The following is a 22,905-nucleotide window of genomic DNA, read 5'->3' on the forward strand; positions in this document are numbered from 1 at the left end:
GGTGCATGTGGATAGGAGGTTTCATTTCTCAGGGACAAATATCTCCGAGATTGATGGAAGCTTAGACAGTATTCACGTGCCGGTTTTGATGAAAACCTGCCAAACCATTCTGTAGGGTGACTAATTGTTTTACATTCCCACCGGAGATGTGGGAACAGTCCGCTTTCTCTGCATCGTCAGTAGGATTTGGTCTTGGTAGTTCCGTTCCTCCCACAGGTGTGGAGGCACAGCTCACAACAGAAAGGGCCAGCGGTGTGGGGTGTGTGCTTGCCTTTTGTCTAATAGGGTCGATTTTGAGTTTTCATACTATTGAGCTTTACATGCTCTTTCTAAACTCTAGATTCTGGTCCTCTGTCAACTGTGTGCATTGCAAGTATTTTCTGTCTGTGTCTTTTGCACCCCCTCTTCAGGACTTTTGAAAAAGCTCAAATAAGTTTTTCCTTTTAGGGTTCACGCATTTGGGGCTAAGCCTGGGAACTTTCTGCCTAGCCATAGGTCCCATTAAGCTTATTCTACTTTTTAAATTAAATATTCGTATAGTTTATATATTTGCTTTTTGTTGTTGATTTTGTACTATAATTTTGCAAATAATACCTAGGAAAATCTCAAACTCTTCAACAGTTGGGAACCTCAGCCTCCCTACTAGCTGGGGTACAGCCTTATTCTTTTGTGGAGGTTGAGACAGGGTCTTTCTACATAACCCTGGATGTCCCGGAACTTACTATACATAGGCCAGTTTGGCCTCAAACTCATGGATGTCTGACTACCCCTGCCCCTTGAGTACTGGGATTAAAGACGTGTGCCATCACACCTGGCACAGCTTTATTCTTATCTTTATATTTTAGGTTTAAGCTTCTGACCCATCTTGAGTTAATTTTCATCAAAGCTATAAAGTTTATGTTGACATTCATTTTTCTTTTGCATGTGGGGTTTCTGTTAAATGTTACCCCTCTCCTATCAGTTCTCAACCTGTGGGTTGAAATACCTTTGGGGATTGAACGACCCTTTCACAGGGGCCACCTAGGACCACTGGAAAATACAGGCATTTACATCTACAATATGATTCATAAGAGTAGCAGGATCACAGCTATAAAGTAGCAATGAAAATGATGTTGTAATTGGGGGGGTCACCACAACATGAGGGACTGTATTAAAGGGTCACAGCATCAGGAAGGTTGAGGAACAATGCCCTTCTATAACGTTATCTGTGTACCTTTGTCATCACTTGAGGGGCTGGCAAGGTGGCTCAGTGGGTAAAGGCCCTTACTGCCAGGCCTGAGAACCCAAGCTGGATCCCTGGAAAAGCAGTGTGGGGAGAGGCCTCGTTCCCACAGGCTGTTCTCTGATTCCCACTGACACGACATTGTAGGCATGCATATGCACACATGATTATAGATAACGTGTAGTAATTTTAAAATTAAAAATCAGCTGGTTGCATCTGATGGGTCTGCTTCTAGAATCTCTCCCCTGCTGTGTCCCCGTCCGGTCAGTCCAACCAGGAGACCTTGACTGTCACAGCCACTCGGAGCTCAGTAGATAGAGCGCTTCCACGTTGCTCTGCTCCGTTGAGGCTGTTGGGGCTGCTTGCCTTCCCATACAGCTTCTGAACAAGCTTTTATGTGTCAAGGGAAAAAATCTTGCTGGGATTTTTGTCCTTTAAAGCAACCTCAGGAAGAGATGCAACAAAATCATTTAAAGAGAGGAATTCAAGGTTTTCTTAGTATATTCGCAGACTTGTGCAACTGTGTAGATAACAGGTCAGGGACACTGAGCATTAGGAAGGTCTTTTCAAGGCTGGTTTTGGCTGGAGTCTGGGAACTCGGCCTGCTGAGTGTTCCCAGTGGCAGTTTGCTGGTAGGAGTGGCTCACTGAGTGGAGACTATACAAATAACACAGCTTCTGCAGAATGCCTGCTTTCTTCGGGGGTATTTTGGGGTGTTCTATTATTTAGAGTTGTGCTGTTTTATCAGTTCCTGATTGGAACTTTAAATATCAAGTCTCTAGTGTGCTTCCTCAGGCCAAAAAAAAAAAAAAAAAGATTATTCACATACGGCTACATTTTGTTGGCTGAGGAGGGGGTTCAGCAGGACTGAGCTCGGAGAAAGATGACAGAGCACATCCTCATAGAGGTTCCCACCACTCTTTCTGTCTCCCTGTGTGTGTGTGTATGTGTGTGCGTGTGCATGAATGCATGCACACATGAGTACATACGCATGTGCACATGTGGAGAGTAGAGGTCAATGTCAGATGTCTTCCCTGTTGCTCGCCAGCTCTTTTTTTTTCCTGACCGAATCTCTCACTGAACCTGGAGCTCACCGACTCAGCTAGACTTGCTAGCTAGCTAGCAAGCTGCCTCCCAGCACTGAACTGCAGCCGCATGTCACGTGCTGCTTTTCCATGGGTCAAACTTGACACTCCAGCCCTTCCCTCCTTCTCTCTGTGATCTGGTCGGGTATCTGTCCATCACTGTCACAAATCTTAGACACTACAGTCTTACTCCAAGTCTGATGAACTTCCACCGGATCCCTGAATGTGGAGATGGTCTTGGGAATCACTTAAACAGTGGTAGCAGTGATGAGGGACCCTAATTCAACGAGGCCATGCTATAACACCATCCATTTGGGTTAAAGGTAATGGGCTAGGTTGCTAGGTGGGCACACATTTAGGATAATCATCTCCTAGCGTTGTATAAGGTCCTCTCTTTGTCCCAAGGATCTTTCTTTATTTTGAAGTCTATTTTACTGGATATGACCACAGTCACTCTTGCCTTTTTGGAATTTGTGTGTGTGTGTGTGTGTGTGTGTGTGTGTGTGTGTGTGTGTGTGTGCGCGCGCGCGCGCACCTGAGTGTAGGTGCTTGCAGAGGCTGGAGGTGTCAGATCCCCCTGAAACTAGAGTTATAGGGAGTCATGGGCCACACGATGTGGGTGCTGGGAATTAAACTGGGGCGCTCAAAAGAGCAGAGCGTGCCCTTTACCACTGAGCCATCTCCCCAGTCCCCGAAAGACAATTGCGTTCCATACGGAAATTGGAGTTGACAGACCTTCTCCCCAGCTCCTGAGAACTCTGGGGCCATCTCCTTCTGGCTTTGATGAGAAAGACGCTATTGGAATCTGCTGCAGGTCACATGTCACCATCTTGATAGATTTCAGAATTTTTTTTTTCCTGTTTGTTAATCCCCTCCCCCAAAGGCTTCACTTTCAGGGATGTCCCCATTCTGTTTCTGTTTAGTGGTTTAGCTGGTTTAGCTGTTTGTAGAGTGGGCAGAAGGGTGTGGGAATTTCTTCCAGTGGGCTCTGTGGAGGTCATGCTCACCTTTCTCAAGTGCCTCAGCTCTCTGGGGAAAAGAGACTTGGGCTCTGGGGCAGGCGGTCTTCCTACACCAGGAGTCTCACTGGATCTGTGTCTTTCTGGACAGGCCAGCTCCCGTTCCTCAGTTTCTCGTGGGTGGAAAGAGTGTCTCAGACTCCCGGATAAAGGCAAGTGCTGCCTGGATTGTTCATTTTTGACAAAAATTCCTCTCGACACTCAAGGGTCAGAGAGAACTTGAAAATCTTGGACTTGTGCTAGGTTGGGACTATGGAGCACTGTTTCTTGGTGTAGGGATGAAGGAGGACTGGAGATGGAGGGGCCCTGTTCCTGTGCTGGGCCCACAGCCCCGGGGTCCCAAACCACCTCTTCTTTCCGCTCCAATCTCGCTTGGGTTGCTTCTTGTCTCCTGGGTTTAAAATTGTGCCTGGAGAGCAGGGTCAGGGAGAAACAGGTCTCTATGCACCTGCTGTCCCAGCTGGAAGTCCCAGCACCACATTTGAAGGCAGGTTTAAATGTACTCTGCACAGTTGGATAATTAAGCATTCTGCGAATGAGCAGCGTTGGTCTACAAGGTATACACAGTTTGCTTCCTAGAAGTATCTGAGGTGACTTATATAGACGATAAGAGGATGTAGATTCCAAGACGGTACGGATTTGTGCTGCCTCACTAAACATCTGAACACCTGGAGACATTGGATGCACAGTGTACCATAAAAGAGCTCCAGGTGACGCCACTCAGTGGTGGTGCATGCCTTTAATCCCAGCACTCGGGAGGCAGAGGCAGAGCCAGGTGGATCTCTGTAAGTTCGAGGCCAGCCTGGTCTATAGAGTGAGTTCCAGGACAGGCTCCAAAAGCTACAGAGAAACCCTGTCTCGAAAAACCAAAAAAGAAAGAACAAAAAGAGCTCTAAGCACTGTGAAGGATGGCTGGAAGCTGGGGACTGTGGGAGTGGAAAGAGGCCTGGAGGAGGAGAGGGAATCCTAGCCCTCTCGGTAGCAGGACAGAGGCTGGTGACCCCAATGACCACAGCACCAGTCTCAAAGTTCTAGCTGTGAAAACTCCCAAACCCCACTCAGCACCCATTCCACATTTGGAGCACCCAGTGGAAAGGTTCTCTGCTATCCACAGGGGCAAAGAGAGCTAGCAGGACCCAGGTCCACCTCCCTACTCAACAGGGCATAAAGAGAACCAGGCCCCTCAGGAGCCACACCCCACAGAGATGAGGACACTGCCAGGGACTGGTAGATGTGCCAGGAACACTGCAAGGATGGAGCACAGGGTGGCATGCCAGTATAGAGAGCGGGAGAAGTCCCTGAGAAATGCATGTGCGTGCGTGTGCACACACACACCCCGCCCAGATATTTACAGTCTAAAACCTGGTCACCCACAGAGACTACCCCTACCTAGAGCTTTAGAAACAATCTCTTAGTGGCCCAGACGTCAAAGTTCATTGATGATTAAATGTGTGTTGGCCACACAGTACAGGGGACAGGACATGTCTCCCTGTCCTTATCTCTGTCTATGGTTAACCCTTCTCTCTCTCAGGGCTGATAAGGTCATTGTCATCCCTCCCCCACCCCACCCCCGGTCCTGTCTCTGTACCACTGAACAAGCGCAGACTCCCTGTGTATCCACAGCCCATGCCACCATGGATGCCTGCTGGTGAGATGTTTCTTTAGGGCATTCCAAGTGCCTGAATGTCTATAGGATGATTGACAGCAGGGTGGCTTGAACAAGAAAACACAGAAGTGCAGAGTCAGGCAGAATGCTCTCAGGGTGACTGAAATCCATCTCTTGCCATGCCCGTTCCCTCTCTTGATGGTTTGGATAATGTGACCATTCAGGTGTTGTGACTACGGGGTGGCAGAGAGGTCTAGGAGAAGACCTGCTCAAGGCAGAGCATGATGGCTGTATTTGAAGTTGATCTTAAGACTTGTGGGCATGCTTGGCTATGCCGTTTCTCTTCCTTTCTTTTAACACGGAGTGCACTGGCTGTCAGTCCTGAGAAGCTGGTCTCAGATCTTCTGAATGGCTCCTGGCTGGTGAGCACACATCTGATGACTGCAGGGCCCAGGTACCCATCCCTCTCTCACCCAATCTCGTCTTCTGAACCCTCACTTTCTAGTTTTCAGTTCTTCAGCAACTGTTCCAGCACCTGCTCTAACTGGGGCCATCTCTGTCCCTGCAGCTATGACAAAGCACCATCAGTGAAGTAATACATGAACAAAAGAAGTTTCTCTCTTACAGATCAAGGGGCTGAGAAGTCCGGTGGTGGCACCAGCAGATCCAGGGTCTGGCAGAGGCTCCCTCTCTGGTTCTAAGGCTCTAAGATGGTACCATGTTCTATATACCTCCATAGTGAATGCCAGAGGAGCAAAAAGGACAGATGCTCTATTCTTACAAAGCGGAAGAGATGAAAGGGCCAAGTTGTGGCACGAGGGCAGAATGTCATTCATGAGGGCAGAATGTCATTCATGAGGGCAGAATGTCATTCATGAGGGTATTGTCCTTATGGTTTCAATCACTCATAAAGATCACCCCCCCACACACACACCATGTCTGTTTGTGTGTAGATGTGTGTGCATAGGTGTGCGCTTGAGGCTCCAACTCCTAACACTACTACACTGGGGATTTTAGTTCATCTTGAGTTTTGGTGAGACATTCAAACCACAGCACAGTAGAAACAGGCGAAGCTCCATGGTTCTGCTGCTGTGAAGACTCTAATCATGAGCCCACACCGTCTCTCAGGAGACCCCTGGACCTTTGAAGTGGTTCTGCTGCTGTGAAAACTCTAATCAAGAGCCCACACAGTCTCTCAGGAGACCCCTGGACCACGGCAGCCCCAGCCTCACAGGCCGTGGCCTCTCCCCCGCCTCCCATGGTCATCTTCTGCCCAGTTTCACAGCTGCACAGCAGGGTGCCCAAGCTTTCCCATCCCTTCGTCTCCTCCACAGAAGCCCTGCCTGCTGCCCTCTCCCACTTCACCTGTCAGAATCCTAACCTGTCTGACCTTCATGGCTCGGCGTGGAGCCCAAGACCCCCATCACTCCTCCATCACCTCCTGTCAGAATGTCCGTTCCCCTTCTCACTGGGACCTTGTACATTTCTGACACTTACGTCATGTGTGAATCACATTAAACATGCATCTTAGTTCTCCTATTAAGCAAGCAGTGGGAAGGGGCCATGTCTCATTCGTACTACAGGCTCAGCAGCCACTCTCCAGGGAGGGCCCCTTATACAAACTTGTTACAGTCAAAGCTAGAGGACTTTGGTAGTGAGTGGGGTGTTGATGATGCTGCTGAAGATGCCGTGCTACAGATGAAAAAGAAATTGCCCTTGGTTTCTCAGATGCACAACCACCAATTTGTGCCAAGTGAAGGTTCGGTAGATAGCTAATGAGCAGAGCAGAAATGCTGGCTGGGTAGAGAGTCTATGAGCCGTGTGGAAGTGTGGGGGCAAGAGGCTTCCCTGGGGCTGGCACTGTTGAGGATGGTCCCCCTGATCCCATCAAGAATGGTGGGTTCAAGAGGACCCCAGCAGAGAATGAGGAGCAGGATCGCGGAAGGCCACGCACATCATGGTCACAGGAAGGTGAGTATGGCTGACAGTAAGGCTTATATTATAGAGAAATATGAAGTGTGGTCAGAAAAGGAGCAGGATTGGAAGGCTGCCAGTGGTGCCTAGTAGGTGGTCTTTACCTTAGGTGCTTCTGGGAAGGGAAGAGGCAGGCAAATTAGGACGCTTGGTCTAGTGGCTATGTTTGGAGTAGGGGGAGACTGAGAAGAGGGCGGCCATATGAGCTCCATGGGAATCCAGATGTCCTCAGCATCCACAGGGGACCGGCCCCAGACCTCCTCCAATGTTCAAGCCCCTTCTATAAAATGAGTATCTGCAAATAGCATAAGTGACTCCTCAAATATGCTTTGAGTCATCTCTAGATTACATAATGTCGAAAGCAATGCCATGTGCTGTGGAAGGACTCTTAGGCTATATTATTTAGGATACGGTCATAGGACGAGATGTCTGTGCGTGCTTAGGACAGATATGAAGACCACAGACTTAATTGCCAAGCACAAGGCCTCGGTTTGGTTGAATCTGAGGATGGTGAACCTTTAGCATGGCTCAATCTGTAGATGTGGAGCCCATAACCACTCTCTAAGCAGAATGACGACAAGGGCTTACATGAAATATCAGTATCTCAAAGGGGAAGAATGAACAAGGCTTTGTAGCCTGATGGAGTCAGTGGTGGCTTAGGGTGACTATGAGTTGTCACAAATGGAAAGTCAAGAAGTGGAGGCAATTTTCAGGGAGGTTCTAAGTTAAAGTTTCCACACCCTGAGTGTGAGGCTCCCATGGGTCATCTCAATGGGAATGTCTGGCATACAGCCAGAGAGGGCTTCCTAGGGAGTGGGCAGGGAAAGGCCTGGAGATCATGAGATGAAGCAACATCCTTGTGGAGTGAAGGGTTAGTGAGAGACAAAAGGTAAGAGGCTCCTGGCGCTGATGAGAGTGACAGTCTCTACTCACTGGGAAGGGCAGAGGTTAAAGGAAAGCACAGTGTGCGTGAAGGGACACGTGGAGTCCTGAAGGCCATGGATGCTTGCAGAAAGACTTGACCAGAAATGGCTTGGGTGGCTAAGAAATGACTAGAACGAATCACCTACAGAAGTCAACCAGAAATGGATCTCTGGCCAATAACATTGCCAAAGACTGACAAGGCGTGTTGGCCACATGTCATGCATGTTTCTGCCCTCCAAAAGGACTTGAGGTAGGATAGCCCACAAATCAGTTAGGTATGACTAAAATTGGAATGATTTTCAAAGAAACAAGACTGGCAGGGGAGAGAGCTGGCCCTGGGGTCACAAGAGTGAGAGAACCAGCCCTGCCCCACAACAGCTGCAGCACACGGGAGAGCGGGCCCTGCACCCTACCCGGGCAGCACACTAGAGCTGACCCTGCTGTCTGGTCAGAGATGGTCCAGCCCTGAAGGCATGAGAGCTGACCCTGCCCCCCATCTCATATGCCCCCTACAGGAATCAGGAGAGAGGGCCTTGGATCCTGCCTGGACAAAAGAGCTGAGAACCTGAAAAACAGAACTGATCCTGCCCCTTACTGCAGGCTGCATAGGGTGAGCTAGCCAAGGCAGTGCTGGAGAGCTGGCCTGGGTAGTTGCAATGAGGGAAAGCTAATGAGCTGACCAACCTGCCTACCACCCAGGTCCAGAACCAGGGTTATGAGTTGGCCTACACCAACATCTACCAAATCTACGAACTGTTGGAGCCTGTGAAGGGGACAAACCTCCAGATTCAAAACAACAGGATCTCCATGACACAGGGCAACAGCAGGATACCCCAGAGGAGCCACAGTGAGAGCCCATTATTGGTGCTTTAGCAGAAACCAGAGGCCTCGAGCCAGACCGATGACTCATGGTAACGAACACTTGAGAGTAAAGACGAACAAACTGAAGGGCAAACTGTGTGTCTCAACCAGTCACACTATAGCTTCCACAAAAAGTTTCTTCTTTGTTATTGCTTTTGTTTTTATTTTTATTTTGTTTCTTTGAAATTTGTTTTCTTTTGGGGGGGGATGCAAGGGCAGAGAGCGGATGCAAGAGGACAGGGAGATAAGTGGGAACAGAATGCATGATGTGGAAGACACAGAGGATCAATGAAAATACAAAGAAAGAAAAGAAGGAAGGAAGGAAGGAAGGAAGGAAGGAAGGAAGGAAGGAAGGAAGGAAGCAGACTTGTGTCCCATGACCAAAGAACTCAAGGACAGACACTAACCTGTGACAGCTTTTTTTACCCAGGAGGTAGCAGTAATGGGAGTAGAAGAAAGAACTTTTCTTGATATAGATCCCATCATAGTGGTACCTAGAAAACAGAGGGCATCCATTAATGCTTGTCCAAGTGCATGATTTGTGTGCACAGTTCCTCTCAGTGAGGACCGCAGCAGGTTGGGTGTACCCACCGCATCTCTGACCCAATGGAGGCTGGAGCCCAACACCAGACACATTTCAACAGCCCTACGAAAGGGCTTCTCAATTTCAAGCTTTCTCATCTCAGAGAGATGTCCCGGGGCAGGGCTTCCTGTCCTACCACCCTTCATGCAGACTCCTTCATGGCCCCATCTCCTCTGCAGAGTCTGCAAAACTACAGCACTGTGCCCAGGCTGACAACAGACCCAGATTGCTTCAACTTAATTACTGCCAAGGTTAGATTTGGCACTCGCCACTGTCTCCAGCCTCTTCACGGGCAGCCAGTCCTTCCTCTAATGCACTTCTGTCCCTGCTCACTGATTTCCTGTCTCGATTTAAAACAAACACCAAATGACGATGATAATTGCCTGGTAATTTTGATAAGGACACATTTGATGGCACTGGAATTTCCTTTCCTGTTAAAACTATCAACTTGGGCCCCAGCCTCTTCCATATAACCCACAGGCTAATTGACCAAATTGACATTTTAGTTCAAAGTATAATTAAAGCAACTGGCATTATTCTATGTGTGTAATGATTTAAACTTTTTAATAAGTGGACACATTTCTGTGGCATGAATTCTAATTGGTATTAATAATAAAAACCCAGAGTCAGAAATTATGGGGTGAAAGCTAAGAGATCAGAGAAGCAATGTGGCCAGCCACTAGAGAGACTTTTTACCTCGACCGAATCCTCAGACCAAAAAGGCGATCTGTCCCCAGACTGCATCTCCAGACTGCATCTGTCTCCACCAAACCTCAGACTGTTGTCAGAGACCAGCTTCAACAAAAGGACCACTCACCAGGGTAGGGGCATGGGGATTTTGGGGGCCTCCGCAGACTACCCTGCTCCTCAGACTTGTCCCGCCTTATATTCCTCTCTCTGCCCAGACACATCATTCCTGGCTTCACCTCTCTAGTGCTGGGGTTAAAGCCCCGGGACTCCCAAGTACTAGGATTAAAGGTATGAGTCACCACTGTCTGGCCTCTAGTGGCTTAGCTCTGCACTCTGATCTTTAGGCAAGCTTTATTTGTTAAAACATAAACAAAATATCACTATGCACATCTAAGCATCTGAAGTATATTTAGCGATCCTTATATTTTAATAAGATTTTGAAGCAAATGAATGCAGTGCTGCCTGAATGGCTTCAGACACGGATTCAGCCTAGGCCACGGCACCGACTGGTAAACGCTGTCACGAGTGGCTCATTCTGTGTCACTCGTCTTGTCATTTCCTGTGATGTGCCTGTATTTTCATTTCCACCATTTAACACAAAACAAACATCATTACTCTACCTGGCACTTCCTCGTGTGCCCAGCCTCCGGGTGCCCAGGTCAGGGAAAACCAAGCGCACGAGCTGCAGGAACAAGCGGATTTGAAGATGCAGTTTGAAAACTGAAGACAAACTCATTTTTATCTACACTTACCAAAGAGTTACACAAAGTATTATAACCGATTATGAAAAGTATGCATGCAAATGAAATTAGGGGAGTATATCAGATATGTAAAATATGACACAGAGGGAATGGTGCTATTTTAAATAAACCTTTCTGTCCAGGCTGTGGTGTGTAATGTCCTGGCTTACATCCCCAGCACCAAACCTCTAAAACAGTGGTTCTCAACCTGTGGGTTGCGACCCATTGGGTTTGCCTAAGACCATCAGAAAGCACAGACTTCTACATTACAATCCATTACAGTAGCAAAATGACAGTTATGAAGTAGCAATGAAACAATTTACGGTGAGGGACCACCACACATGAGGAATTGTACAGAAGGATCACAGCACTAGGAAGTGTGAGAACCACGGTTCTAAAACCAAACTTCAATTTAGAGTCTCAGTATTCACATGCATCCTCTGTGTTTCTAGACGAAATCACAGGCATCTGATGGTGTGTGCGGTCTTGCATTCTGCTCTCTTCAACATCACACCGCAGACTGGAGTCTTGAACTTCTCTTCAAACTGGAGCTGTGGGGTCCAGCCTGGGGCTGTCATCATCATTCCATGGCTTTCCTCCTTTCCTGGTATCACTGTGTTTTCATGGCTCCCTCCTTTCTCGCATCCCAAGGTTTTTAGGAGAGAACGGCACTAAACTGTTAAAATAACAGCCACCTGCATTCAAATTCTCATTCTTGGGCTGGGTTGCCTTGATGTGCCCATGTTCAGTGAGACCCCGAGTTCCACTCATCCACAGGAATCTATTATAGTTGCCCGATCAAGGCGTTAACCACAGGCACAGTCTCCGGGCTCACGGCTGCTAGGAGAAATCTTGCATGTGGGGACATGTTGGAAGCCAGAACAGGGAATGCCACATCACTGCCGGTGATGTCTGCTCTTTCTCTGCAGAGCGGCTCGGCCAAGCTCCTGCTTCCCTTGTGCCACCTGCCTCAATCATGGATTATCTTCCAGGAGCTGCATTTGAGAGAATGAGAAGGGGCTTCATCTTATCCGCCTTACCATCTTTCTCTCACCCCTATCTGCCTGTCTGTCTTCCTATCATCTATTTATCTATCTATGTATCTATGTATCTATCTATCTATGTATCTATCTATGTATCTATCTATTTATCTATCTATGTAGCTATCTATCTATCATCTATCTATCTATCATCTATCTATGTATCTATGTATCTATCTATCTATCTATCATCTATCTATGTATCTATCATCTATCTATATATCTATGTATCTATCTATCACCTATCTATCCATCTATATCTATCTATCAATATCTATCTATTATCTATCTATCTATCTATCATCTATCTATGTAGCTATCTATCATCTATCTATCTATCTATTTATCTATCTATGTAGCTATCTATTTATCTATCTATTATCGATCTATCTACCTATCTATCTATTATCTATTTACCTATTATCCATCTAGCTATGTATCTTCTGTCTGTCTACACATCAGCCCAGCATCCTTCCATGTGTCACTCTCTAATCTATCTATCCTTGCCGTAGCTATACAACAAGGCAAAGCAAAAAGGGGGAGAGAAGAATGAAACAGTGAACTGTGTGACAGCCCAGCCTCGGGGCTTATATCTTCCGGGCATTTGTTATGAAATGAGCATTTACTTAGGAAACTAAAAGAAAAAATGCCTGAGCTCATTCATGCATGATGACGTAGAGATGAGGAAATACGAAGGGGCTCTCACTAAGGGACCATGCTCTCTGCCGCGAGAGGTGTGTAGGAAGGGTGGTCCAGTCACTCACAGTGTTTCCTGTTGCCATTCCGTGACAAGCCAGAACTCACGTGGGTAGGACAAGAAGGGCCTTGGTGCTTAAAGAGAGAGAGAAAAGCTACGGCTCTGGTTCCGTGGGCGCCACCCACCGTCTGCTCAGGCCAAGAACAGCCAAGAACTTCCTGCGGCTAGAAGTTAGCCATGTGTGATAAAGCTGGAGTTGGGGAGAGTGGAGACTTTCCTGTATCACTGCAGAACACGAAGAAAGCAGACTCCAGCGGGCTCCACCAGAAAACTTATCTACCAAGCCAAGGGACACGTGATGAGAAGCACTCAAGGCAGGCACTGAAGAAGCCGTCACCAGAGGGTCCAGCGGGGGCTGGAGAGATGGCTCAGCGGTTAAGCGCACTATCTGCTCTTGCAGAGGACCTGGGTTCAGTTCCCAGCACCCACATGACTGCTCACAACTGTCTGTAACTCCAGTTCCAGGGGAACCCATACCCTCAAACATGCTGGCAAAATATCAGTGCACATAAAATAAAAATAAATAAATCATTTTTAATAAAAAAAAGGGTCCAGCTGGCTCTTTAAAGGAACTCTTGGTCCTTCCTCCCAGAAATGTTCAACCAACACCTGGCAACTGAGTGAGGCAGGGATGCAGGAAACAGGCTCCCACACCTGGTTCTTTGCGGCATGCCCCAGAGATGGGAAATGGGGGAGACCAGGCCACTTGGAAGCTGTATTAGGGCTCGGACACTATGTGAGACTGGACATTTCAAGCAAAGTTGTCGCCTAGGGTTTCTAGGGAGGCCTGCTGCCTGCTCACAAGAGAGTGCTAGGAGAGCACCAGGAACACAGTGACAGGGACACGAGAATAAAGTCTGTGACTACCCCCAGCTCCTGCTGCTCACGTAGGTGTGTGTGCATGCGTGTGCAAACGGACCACGCCCGTGGCTATACCTTCGAAAGGGAGGCTACAGCCAGCATTTATTTTCCCCTTCTTAGCACTTTTCCATTTCCACATTGCCCACGACGGAGATGCAATTCTTTCCTAATCAGAAAAACATTCATCCAGTGTTATTTTAGCAGAGGAAGTCGGCCTCCGGAAACTCCCCGATCCATGGAAGATATCATTTGCGGCCAGAATGCGCATCGCGCGCACTGGATGCCCGTTCGAATCATCTGCGCAGGAACTCCTTGGGAATCAGCTCAGTTCCCAGGGGAGGAGGGAGGAAGTGAGAATTGGATATTCTGTTGTTTCTCTTGTAAACATGCTTTGTGGTCATATCCTCTTCCCCTTCCCTTCCCTTCCCCATTTAGCCAGAGCTTTGACACAGGATACATTCCCAACAATCAGTCCCATTCCACTGGCCTATTCTCCAGGCAACTTGCCTGCCAAACTTAATGTTAGAGCCTTGGCATCTTGGGGAGTGGATTCTAAGGGAAATATTAAGACAAAGAATTCAAAATAAATGTGGAGGTCAGACACCGGAGTCTCATTTCTTTCCATTGGAATGTACTGCCGTCTAACAACCCACAACAACATCTTTCTCTCTGTTTGGTGCACAGACTGGACACACAGGGGCTCCACATGCTAAGCAAGAACTCTCCCGCTGAGCTAGATTCCCTAGATCTTAAAAGGAGGTGGAAGAGAATTTTCTAGAACTGAACAACCTCTAACAACACCATTCAGAGAGATGAGAAGGAAGCCGTCGCTGCAGTCTTAGCCAGGGAAAGATCATGCCCTGCTGACGTCACCCACTTCCCTTTGAGAAGACTGGCAGGCGGGCAGATAAGAGAAGGCGGCGATGCCAGGCTACTCAGTACTCCGCAGCGTCTTTGATGCTGTTCCCTAAAATTCTGAGTGGTGAAATCGCAGACATTTGGGCTGCATGAAAGCAGGTGGGGAATTCTCAGTGGGCTGGAAAACCTTTCTGAGTCATCCCATAAGATCTGGTGATAAAGGGACCTTGAGTGTAGTTTTCCGCTTTGGTTTTGGTCTGCTTATTTTCATGCAGTATTTACAGCTTATAAAACAGTCTCGGGAGAGCAAACTTCATGCTCACTTATGGGAGAAAAATATTTATTTTTGTTGGTGACAAATTTGCAGTGGAACTAAGGGAATGACAAGAAGGAATAAAGCCCCAAAGAAAATGGAAAAGACAAATGGAAAACAAACAAAGAAGAAGAAAACAGTCCTGTGTCTGAGCACACTTTAGAGGCACAATGTGGTACTGAGCGGCACTGGGAGGCAGTGGGTGGCATCCTTGAAGCCACTTTTAGGGGGGAATAGCCACAAACTGAAGTCACGACGAAATGGATGGGCAGGAAGCTGGCCTTTTAGGAGCCAAGAGTAGTCCTGACAGAGGCATGGCAATAAGGGCAGTTGCTTTCTTCATTCAAGCAGCAGCCACACTGGAAGATTCGACCACACATTCCAAGCACAGAGGGGTCCTCAAAGACTGGGAGCTTCAGCTGTGAGAACTGAGTTGGAAGGGTAGATCTAAATATAATAGATATGGAGGCCAATAAACCCCCAGGACCCGCCTCTCTCTGTCTCCTAGTGTTACAGACACGCACCCCACCACATCCAGCTTTTTGCATGAATGCTAGGGACAGAACTCAGGTTCCCAAGCTTGTTCAGCAAGCAAGCACCTTTCCTCCTGAGCCATCTCTCCAGTTGATCTAGTTCTTCTGTCTTTACAGGCTCTTTCGTTTTCTTATCCAGACAAGATGATGACGACAACGATTCATTTTTTAACCATCAGGCTATCCATTCACCAGCGAGCCAAGAACACCCTAAAGCAATCCAATCCTGTGTACACAAGGACCCTTACAGAGATAGGGCAAAAACATAACTGGCAGCTCTGTGGCCCCCATGAACAAGCTCCTCACCTAGTCCTTTAAGATCAACCTGGCTATGCGGTGCAGGTTGCCGACTGTGCCCAGACCCCTGAGGAGGGAGGAGGTGAGTGATTTTCATCCGTCTGTGTTCTGCTGGCCGAACGACAAATCGTGGCCTGCGCTGTGTTGTCTGGAGGAATGGCACCCTCGCCTTTGCAGAAATGTGCTCTTCTTCACTGAGCTCTAGGTCTCAGCCTAGGGAGGGCACACTGTTCTCAGATGAAGTCCACAGACAAGGTAAGGTGCTTAGAAGGCTCCTCTTGGTCTGGGCATCACTCAGACCAGGTGATCGCCGATGTCTCCATGCTCTAGGGTCTATTTTAGTGACATCAATAAGCGGAGAGAACTCTGTGCCTGCCTCAGGAGGCTAGATCCTGCATCGTGGCCAGCTGTGGGACCCTTGGCTTTCATCCCTCCAGGTTTATTTTGTGAGCAATAAAACAACCCCCGAGGATCCCTGCCGAGGCCTGGTGGCCTGAACACCTAGAGTGCGGTGGCTCGTTCTCTGTCAACCTCACCACTGCAGTCCCAGCATCTAAAAAGTAGGGTCTACCCTTAAGGAGTTGTTCATAAGATCTGTGGAATGAAGAGGATCTCATCCTGTAATTTTGTTGCGTATTAAGTGTTCTCCGAAGAAATTCTTGGATATGAATACTAACTTCCAAAGCCAAGGAGTTCTCTGAGCCCAGCTGAAGTGCAGGAAGCAGCCATCTGTTGGGTACCAGAGTGGTTCAGAACTGTGTTCTGGGAGCTGCGGCACTTCTAGGCAGGAGGAAGCTCCTAGCAGACCAAGCTCTTTGGCGAATGTTGGGGTTGTCACCAAAAGAGTACTTCAACTTTCCCCCAAACCCCTGGAAACCGTGGGTATGGAAAGAGGATTTTCAATACAAATGAAGGGTATTGTGTGGTGGCTCCTGAGAACAAAGCCCATGAGACCTGTAGAGACCCCATTGAATCCAAATGCGTGTTAGACTTTCCTTAGAGGCAGTCAGCAAGGGTCTACATATATGGGGTCCTATAAGGCTTTGCCATCAGCAACACTGAACCTGCCTCAGCCTGTTTGAACCACCACATAACCTGACAACATTTCTCTGAATGTATCTTCACACTTAAGCGCCCCCCTAGGGGGCTGTAACTTACAAAACAAAATGTCTGCATGAACACAGCTCTGCGAGGTCTCCGTACTTACCTTTCCGAATGTTGCTGGGTTAACCTGGTTCTGAGCACTCTGCCCACAGGTCTCCACATAAATCTCATACATGAGACATCGAGGCACACTGAACCCTTCGCAGACGCAGAAATTGTCAACTAGCCTGCAGAGACAGAGGGGAACCAGAAACAGGAAATTGGCAGCTATTTTTCTGGAGTAGGACACTCTGTCAAAACCCATGACCGGCCACATATGTGGGTCCAGCCAAATGACCCCCTCTAGCTTACGGGAGGGAGCAGAAGCTCACAGGCAGCAGAGGAAATGATCTCTTTTGTCCTCGGGCCAGTGGTAGGAATTCAGACTATGGGTTTCCAGTTGTCAGCACTGTAAGGCTGGGGGGTTTATTGGAGGGGAAGTTACAGGCTAAAAAGTAGGTACTGTCGGATGAATCTTTTCAGAGGCTGTAGCTAAGGTCTACGTAACTACAGGATAGAGGATTATTTACCTGGTAAAGCAACGAACTAATACCACAGGGTACACTCAAGGAGTCAAGGCAGGTGGGAGGGTGTGGTGTTAATTGGTCCCAGAGGCCCACAGGCTAAGAGCTTGGCCACCGCCTGCTATGTGCTAAGACAGGGGGATGGAGGGACTGGTATAAGGACATTAAGCCTTTTAAGGGGATATTAGGACCCCCCATCTGCTTTATGACTGCCATCAGCATCATGGCTCTCCAGACACTCTCCATGATGCTATGTCTTGCTGCAGACACCAAAACTATGGGGCCGGTTGACCCTGGACTGGAACCTCTGCAGGAGCCATGAATCAGAGGAAGTCGTTTCTTTTTTTCTCTTTTCCTTTTTATTTATTTATTATGTATACAATATTCTGTCTGTGTGTATGTCTGCAGGCCAGAAGAGGGCACCATGTGGTTGCTGGGAATTGAACTCAGGACCTTTGGAAGAGCAGGCAATGCTCTTAACCACTGAGACATCTCTCCAGCCCCCCAAGCCATTTCTTCAATAACTTTATTTTCTCAGGGATTGCCATTTTTATCTCTCCCATCATAATGCCAAGCAGAAGCGAGAAAGCCATAGGTATTGGAGGTGTTAGCAGACTGCCCCCTGGGAGCGCAACCCCAAGGAGAAACTGCTGTGGTAAGCCTGACCTCTACCACATGTGGCTCTGGGGAGAGGATGTGAGGCAAAACTACCACAGGCACTCTGGTTAAGGGGCTGCCATTGTGCCACCAAAATGCCATTGTATTTGTCTGCGGTTCTGGATGCTGGGGCCCATCCCGGCTATGTCCTGAGGGTCTGTACCCATTCTTATGTTTCCCAGCCTGACGGTCTTTTCCTGTCTCTGAAATGGAAACCTCTTCCTTCCATTCCCCTAGACTAGCCAACATCCCGACTTTTCTCCTGGGAATAATTCACCATGAGCAGACGACAACAGCACTGATGTCCCAGAAAGATCCCGCTTGACTAACAGATCATTGCTGTCCCACCTAACAAATCACTGACTGGAAGAAAAGGGTGAAGTAAAGGAGAAACATGGCTCTTCTTCCACTCGACAACAGTTAAGGCCCCACCCTACCCTCTCCTGAGCTTCCCAGGGCCCTGGCTCTTGGCCATTGCTCTCTCTGTAGATCCATCTACCCCTCTCTTTGGGAAGCCTGGTCTTTTCCACCCCAAGGCTATCTACCTTAGATAGGCGGTGTTCTGAATGCTAATGCTAAGTGAATTGAAGTTTTCCAGGCCCCTCTCCCAGCCCTGAAGGTCATGTCAGCAGAGGCCTGCCTACTTAAAAATTCTGGGCGTGGGACTTGATTTGGACTTTCTGCTAAACCTCTTGAAGACATCAGTTATCTCTGAAAGGGATTTGGGGCACCTGCTTTGCTCCAAGCCCCAAGCCACCTAAGGAGGATGCCCAAGTATTTTAAATTTTATAATCATTCTTTCAAATCTGTATAGCAAAATTCAAAACCCCAGACACGCATTGGTGAGCTGAAGCAGTGAATTGAGGTACCAAGTTGGCTCTTCCTGCTGAGGAGGCGTACAAGGGGACCTGGTCACACGGTGATGTTTTTTCTCATTCAGGATGAGAAAGACCATAATTCTTTTTGGAGGAAAATAGTAACTATTTATAACCATAAAACTCTGATTTTTTTTTTCTATTTCTTACTCAGGTGACTCTTTAAAAAGAGGTTCCCCTGAGAAAGATTTTTTTAAAACTTACAAAAAGAAAAACGTAGGCTGATATATAATAGTCACCTTATAAAGCCACAGTCTGAGGACTGGTTTCAATTATTTCCCCATTTATAAAGAGCCACAAACCCCTTTGAGTTTAGTCCCACGGGATGAGGGTATTTTTCTTTCTAGTTTTTTTTTTCTTTCTGTATTTAAAGAGCCAAGAAATGAATTTCACAAATAATATGGAATGCATGGTTGAAGCTAAAAGTTGTTTTAAGTTAGGCACATTCATTCTAGAGCTTACGCCAGGAGAAAAACCAAAAACCAAACAGCAAAACCAAGAAACGTTTCCTCCCCTGGCCAACGCCTGCCTGAGTTCCAGGTCTCCTACCAACAGGCCTAGGTCCGGGGCAAGCAGGATTGCTTCCCATGGGAAGTGTGGCCCACGGGGACTGTCGAATGTAAAACTGGAGCCCAGTGCAGATGCGGGACCGCGTGTGTGGGAACCGGCGTCCTCAGCCATGGTTTCCCGCCCTCGACCTACCAGGGCTCCTTCTCTCCCTCGGCCTGGGCTCCCCGCCCCGCCGGCCTGCGACCTGCCCTGTCCCTCGGCCCTCGGCCATGTCCCCGCCGCTCACCACTGGATGATGCCCCGGTGCAGGCCGCGGCCGCCCGAAGGGGAGGCCGGCACCGCCTCCGCCATGGGTCTAGCCGGCTGCAGCCGGGCAGCGAGCGGGCAGCACCGGTCCCCTCTGTCGTGTTTACTTTAGAGCTGGGGCGCGCGGGGGACGCGCGCGCGCGCGCGCGGGGAGCCCTGCCGCCAGGGAAGAGGACGCTGGGCCCATGCCCTGCAGCCAGAGGTGCGGGTTAGGATCGCCCCCCCCATCTAAGGCCTGATAGGCACCCCACCCTCACCCCACCCCACCCCGTGGCAGCCAGCTTGGGGTCAATGAATCAAGCCAGGAAGCAAGAAAGAATAACCGAGACACATGATTCCAACCAGGTCGCGAGTTGTGTTTGATCACCAAAGGTCCTCGACTGGACTGCACTTGGAAATTATTTGGTTATTTTGGCACTTTTGAAAAATACCGATGTCCAAGTAACTTCTTCCTCCAAAGGGGTTCAGTATAACTGGTCCGGGTCGGGGTGGGGCATGGGGAGTGGAGGTGACCTGGGAAAAGCCACTCTTTGAATGAAGCTGTATTCCAGGTGACTGAAAAGCTGAAAACAGCCTGGCCTGCAGGCCTGGAATTCTAGATAGATAGGCAGATCCCAGGTAAGGCCAGTGTGCAGCTTCAGGTGACTGCTGCTGTAGACAGATCCCCAGAGCCGGCCAGGCCAAGTACTTCCCTGTCCTGCAGAGCCAAGTCTCTCTCTCTCTCTCTCTCTCTCTCTCTCTCTCTCTCTCTCTCTCTCTCTGTGTGTGTGTGTGTGTGTGTGTGTGTGGTTCACTTCTTTCTTGGGGAAATAGGCTGTTGTACCCAGTGATGCTCCACAGACATGTCATGCCTCACAGCAGGAGCCCAGCAGCCAGGAGGTGACACCCACTGCCCGCTGCTTCTGAGTCTCCTAACGCTGTCTCAGTCTAGATGAAAAACATTTGACAATCATTTTCACACGGTATCAAAACTCAACTTAGAAACAAATGGAATACATGGGCATGCCTTTCTCCAAAGAAGATGCACAAGTGTTTGCTAAACACCCAAAGTGATGTTCAACTTTAGACATTAAGGAGAGGCCAGCCTAGGCCGTACCCATTGGAATGACTTTTAAAAGTCCTTAGGCAACAGCAAATGTTGGTGAAGATGTGGAGAAACTGGACCCTGGTTTCTTGCTGGTAGGGATGTAAAGTGGAGCAGTTGCTATGGGAAACGGTGTGGCTTTTCCTCTAACCGTGGAATTATCAAATGTTCGAGTAGTGCCCAGCTCTAGATACACACTCAAAGAAACAGAGAGCAAGCATTGAAAAATGTGTGGCTGAGTTTACAGCATCCGTGGGGGGAACCATCTGAGTGTCCACGGACAGACAAACGGGGAAAGAAAATGTGGGATAGCCAAACCATGTGCTGGTGTTTATTCTTAAAAAGTAATTAAAGTCTGACGCATGCTCCAATGTGGATGGATTTTAAAACTGTTAGTCTGATTGAGGAAGAGTCGAAAGGGTACTCCTATTTATATGAGGTACGTCGGGTAATCAAACTCAGCGAGACAGAAAAATAGCTGGTGCTTATCTAGGGGTAGTTGCAGAGGGTGATAACTAGGGGACACACATCCGTCAGCGTGGAGTCCAGTCTATCATGATGGAAACGTTGCAGAGATGGATGGATGATCACTGCACAACATGTGAATGTACTTCATGTTACTGAGTTGTGCGGTTAGAAATGAGTAGAGTGTTTTATGTGATATATATACTTATCACTTTTTGAAACAATCTGCCCCGTAACGCACCTATTTGAAAGCCACTTCTGCAAACAGAGCAGAAATCCATTAAGCACGTGGAAGTGCCGACTGCCTCCCATGCGGGGGCACATCACGGGTTGTGGCAGCCTCCCTTCCACGGGAACACCATCATCACGGGACAGGTTCAAGGCCGTTCCAAAGCAGCAATGACAGGACACCCAAGGAGGAACCTTCACCTTGAGGGGTGACTAGGTCACTGGAGCTGGGACAGGATGGCATCCAGACCTTCTCGGGGATACCACACTACACTGGGGTGAATTCAACCTTGTCTTGAAGCAGGGAGAATCTACAGGGCTGGCGTGGGTGGGAGTCGGGGGAGTTAGAATAACCCGGTCCACAAGTGACACCAAAAGAGACACCGTTGCCGTTTTTCTTCTTCATTCGGTGTTTTTGTTTAGGAAAGGCTGATTTCAAAAGCCATCTCTAGGGTCAAGTGGCCTTGCATCAAGCTCTCGGAGTCAGGAGCTGAGACTCTTCGCGTCTCTGGAGAGCATCCCTCACGGCAGGGAATGGCAGCTGTGTGTGCGCGGGTACACGGGTACGAAGCGCGTTGGAACGCCGCTCTCAAGCTCACCTAGGAGAAACTGCTGAATGGAGGGAGGGGCATAAAATGCCAGCTTCGTGGAAGAATTCGCATCAGGAAACACAGAGATGAAGTGCTGGGAAAGACTCTGCAAGGTAGCTGTCTCAGAGTCAGCCATCTTTCCCCTGAATCCCCAAGTGCTGCTAGGTCCTTTGCTGCTTCCACAGGAGCCACTGTGGTGCTCAGAGGCTGGGCTTTCTGAGGTGACGCAGGAGGCTCCTGCTCCTAGGTTCAGGGAAACAGAGGGCGTGGCTCCTTCCGGTCCGGTCTGACTCAGTTATGTTTTATTGCTGTGAGGAGACACCATGGCCACAGCAACTTGTATAAAGAAAAACATTTAATTGGGGCTGGCTTACTGTTTTCTGAGGTTTAGTCCATTATTGTCATGGTGGGAAGCATGCAGGCAGATGTGGTGCTGGAGGAGGAGCTGAGAATTCTACATCCAGATCAGCAGGCAGCAGGAAGTGAACTGACTTGAGTTTCTGAGACCTACCAGCGACACACGTCCTCCAAAAAGGCCACACCTACTCCAACAAGGCCATACCTCTGAATAGTGCCGCTCCCTTTGGACCAAGTATTCAAACACTGTGGAGGCCATTCCTATTCAAGCCACCACACTACCTCACATGTTGCTTCATCACTCAGGCAATGTCTTAAGACACCAGGTCCTGGCCCCTAGAAAATAGACAGAACCAAGTCAAGTGTCTGTTTGTCATTCCGGTTCTTGTTGCCCACCTTGACTCTGTAATATTTGCTTGTGCCGCAAGGACCATAAGTTCCTGGCATGGGACTGGACTTTGAAAATACAAGGGACAGCACACCGTGACCCTTGGGACGACTGCAGGTTTCTGCCAGATGTTACTTCCAGTGAGAGAGGGTGCGAAGTGCAAACATTACTCATTGTAACCCCAAGCTACTGAGGCCTGTTAATTAGAGGACTCTAGAAATGAGCCATGGGGTCAATTTACCTTCTACTCCCCAAGGGTCTATGGATTTCAGATGCCACCTGTGTCCTTTTATGATCAAGCGTGTTAGAGATTCAGACTTTGACTAGCTACATGCTAATACAGTGACATTCTTAGGAGATTTATCCTGAGCCTCTGCCGTCATGGTCTACACATGCAAAGGACACTTCTCTTTGC

The 22,905-nt window shown here is 48.5% G+C and overlaps 1 protein-coding gene across 1 annotated transcript in view; it reads right to left on the bottom strand.

Annotated features, from left to right (window-relative positions):
• The window catches only part of Rfx8 (regulatory factor X8), a 60,383-nt gene extending 40,936 nt beyond the window's left edge, over positions 1-19,447 (bottom strand). Inside the window, exons 1-4 of the mRNA XM_087897838.1 lie at positions 19,359-19,447; positions 16,571-16,694; positions 10,585-10,646; positions 9,099-9,185 (exon numbers count right to left, since the gene is read on the bottom strand). Coding sequence (XP_087753964.1) covers positions 9,099-9,185; positions 10,585-10,646; positions 16,571-16,694; positions 19,359-19,423 — 338 coding nt within the window. The 5' untranslated portion in view covers positions 19,424-19,447. The remainder of the gene's footprint in view (positions 1-9,098; positions 9,186-10,584; positions 10,647-16,570; positions 16,695-19,358) is intronic.
• Between the last annotated feature and the right edge of the window lie 3,458 nt (positions 19,448-22,905).

This window comes from Myodes glareolus, chromosome 18 (genome assembly GCF_982192425.1).
Source record: "Myodes glareolus chromosome 18, mMyoGla1.1, whole genome shotgun sequence".
NCBI lineage: Eukaryota > Metazoa > Chordata > Mammalia > Rodentia > Cricetidae > Myodes > Myodes glareolus.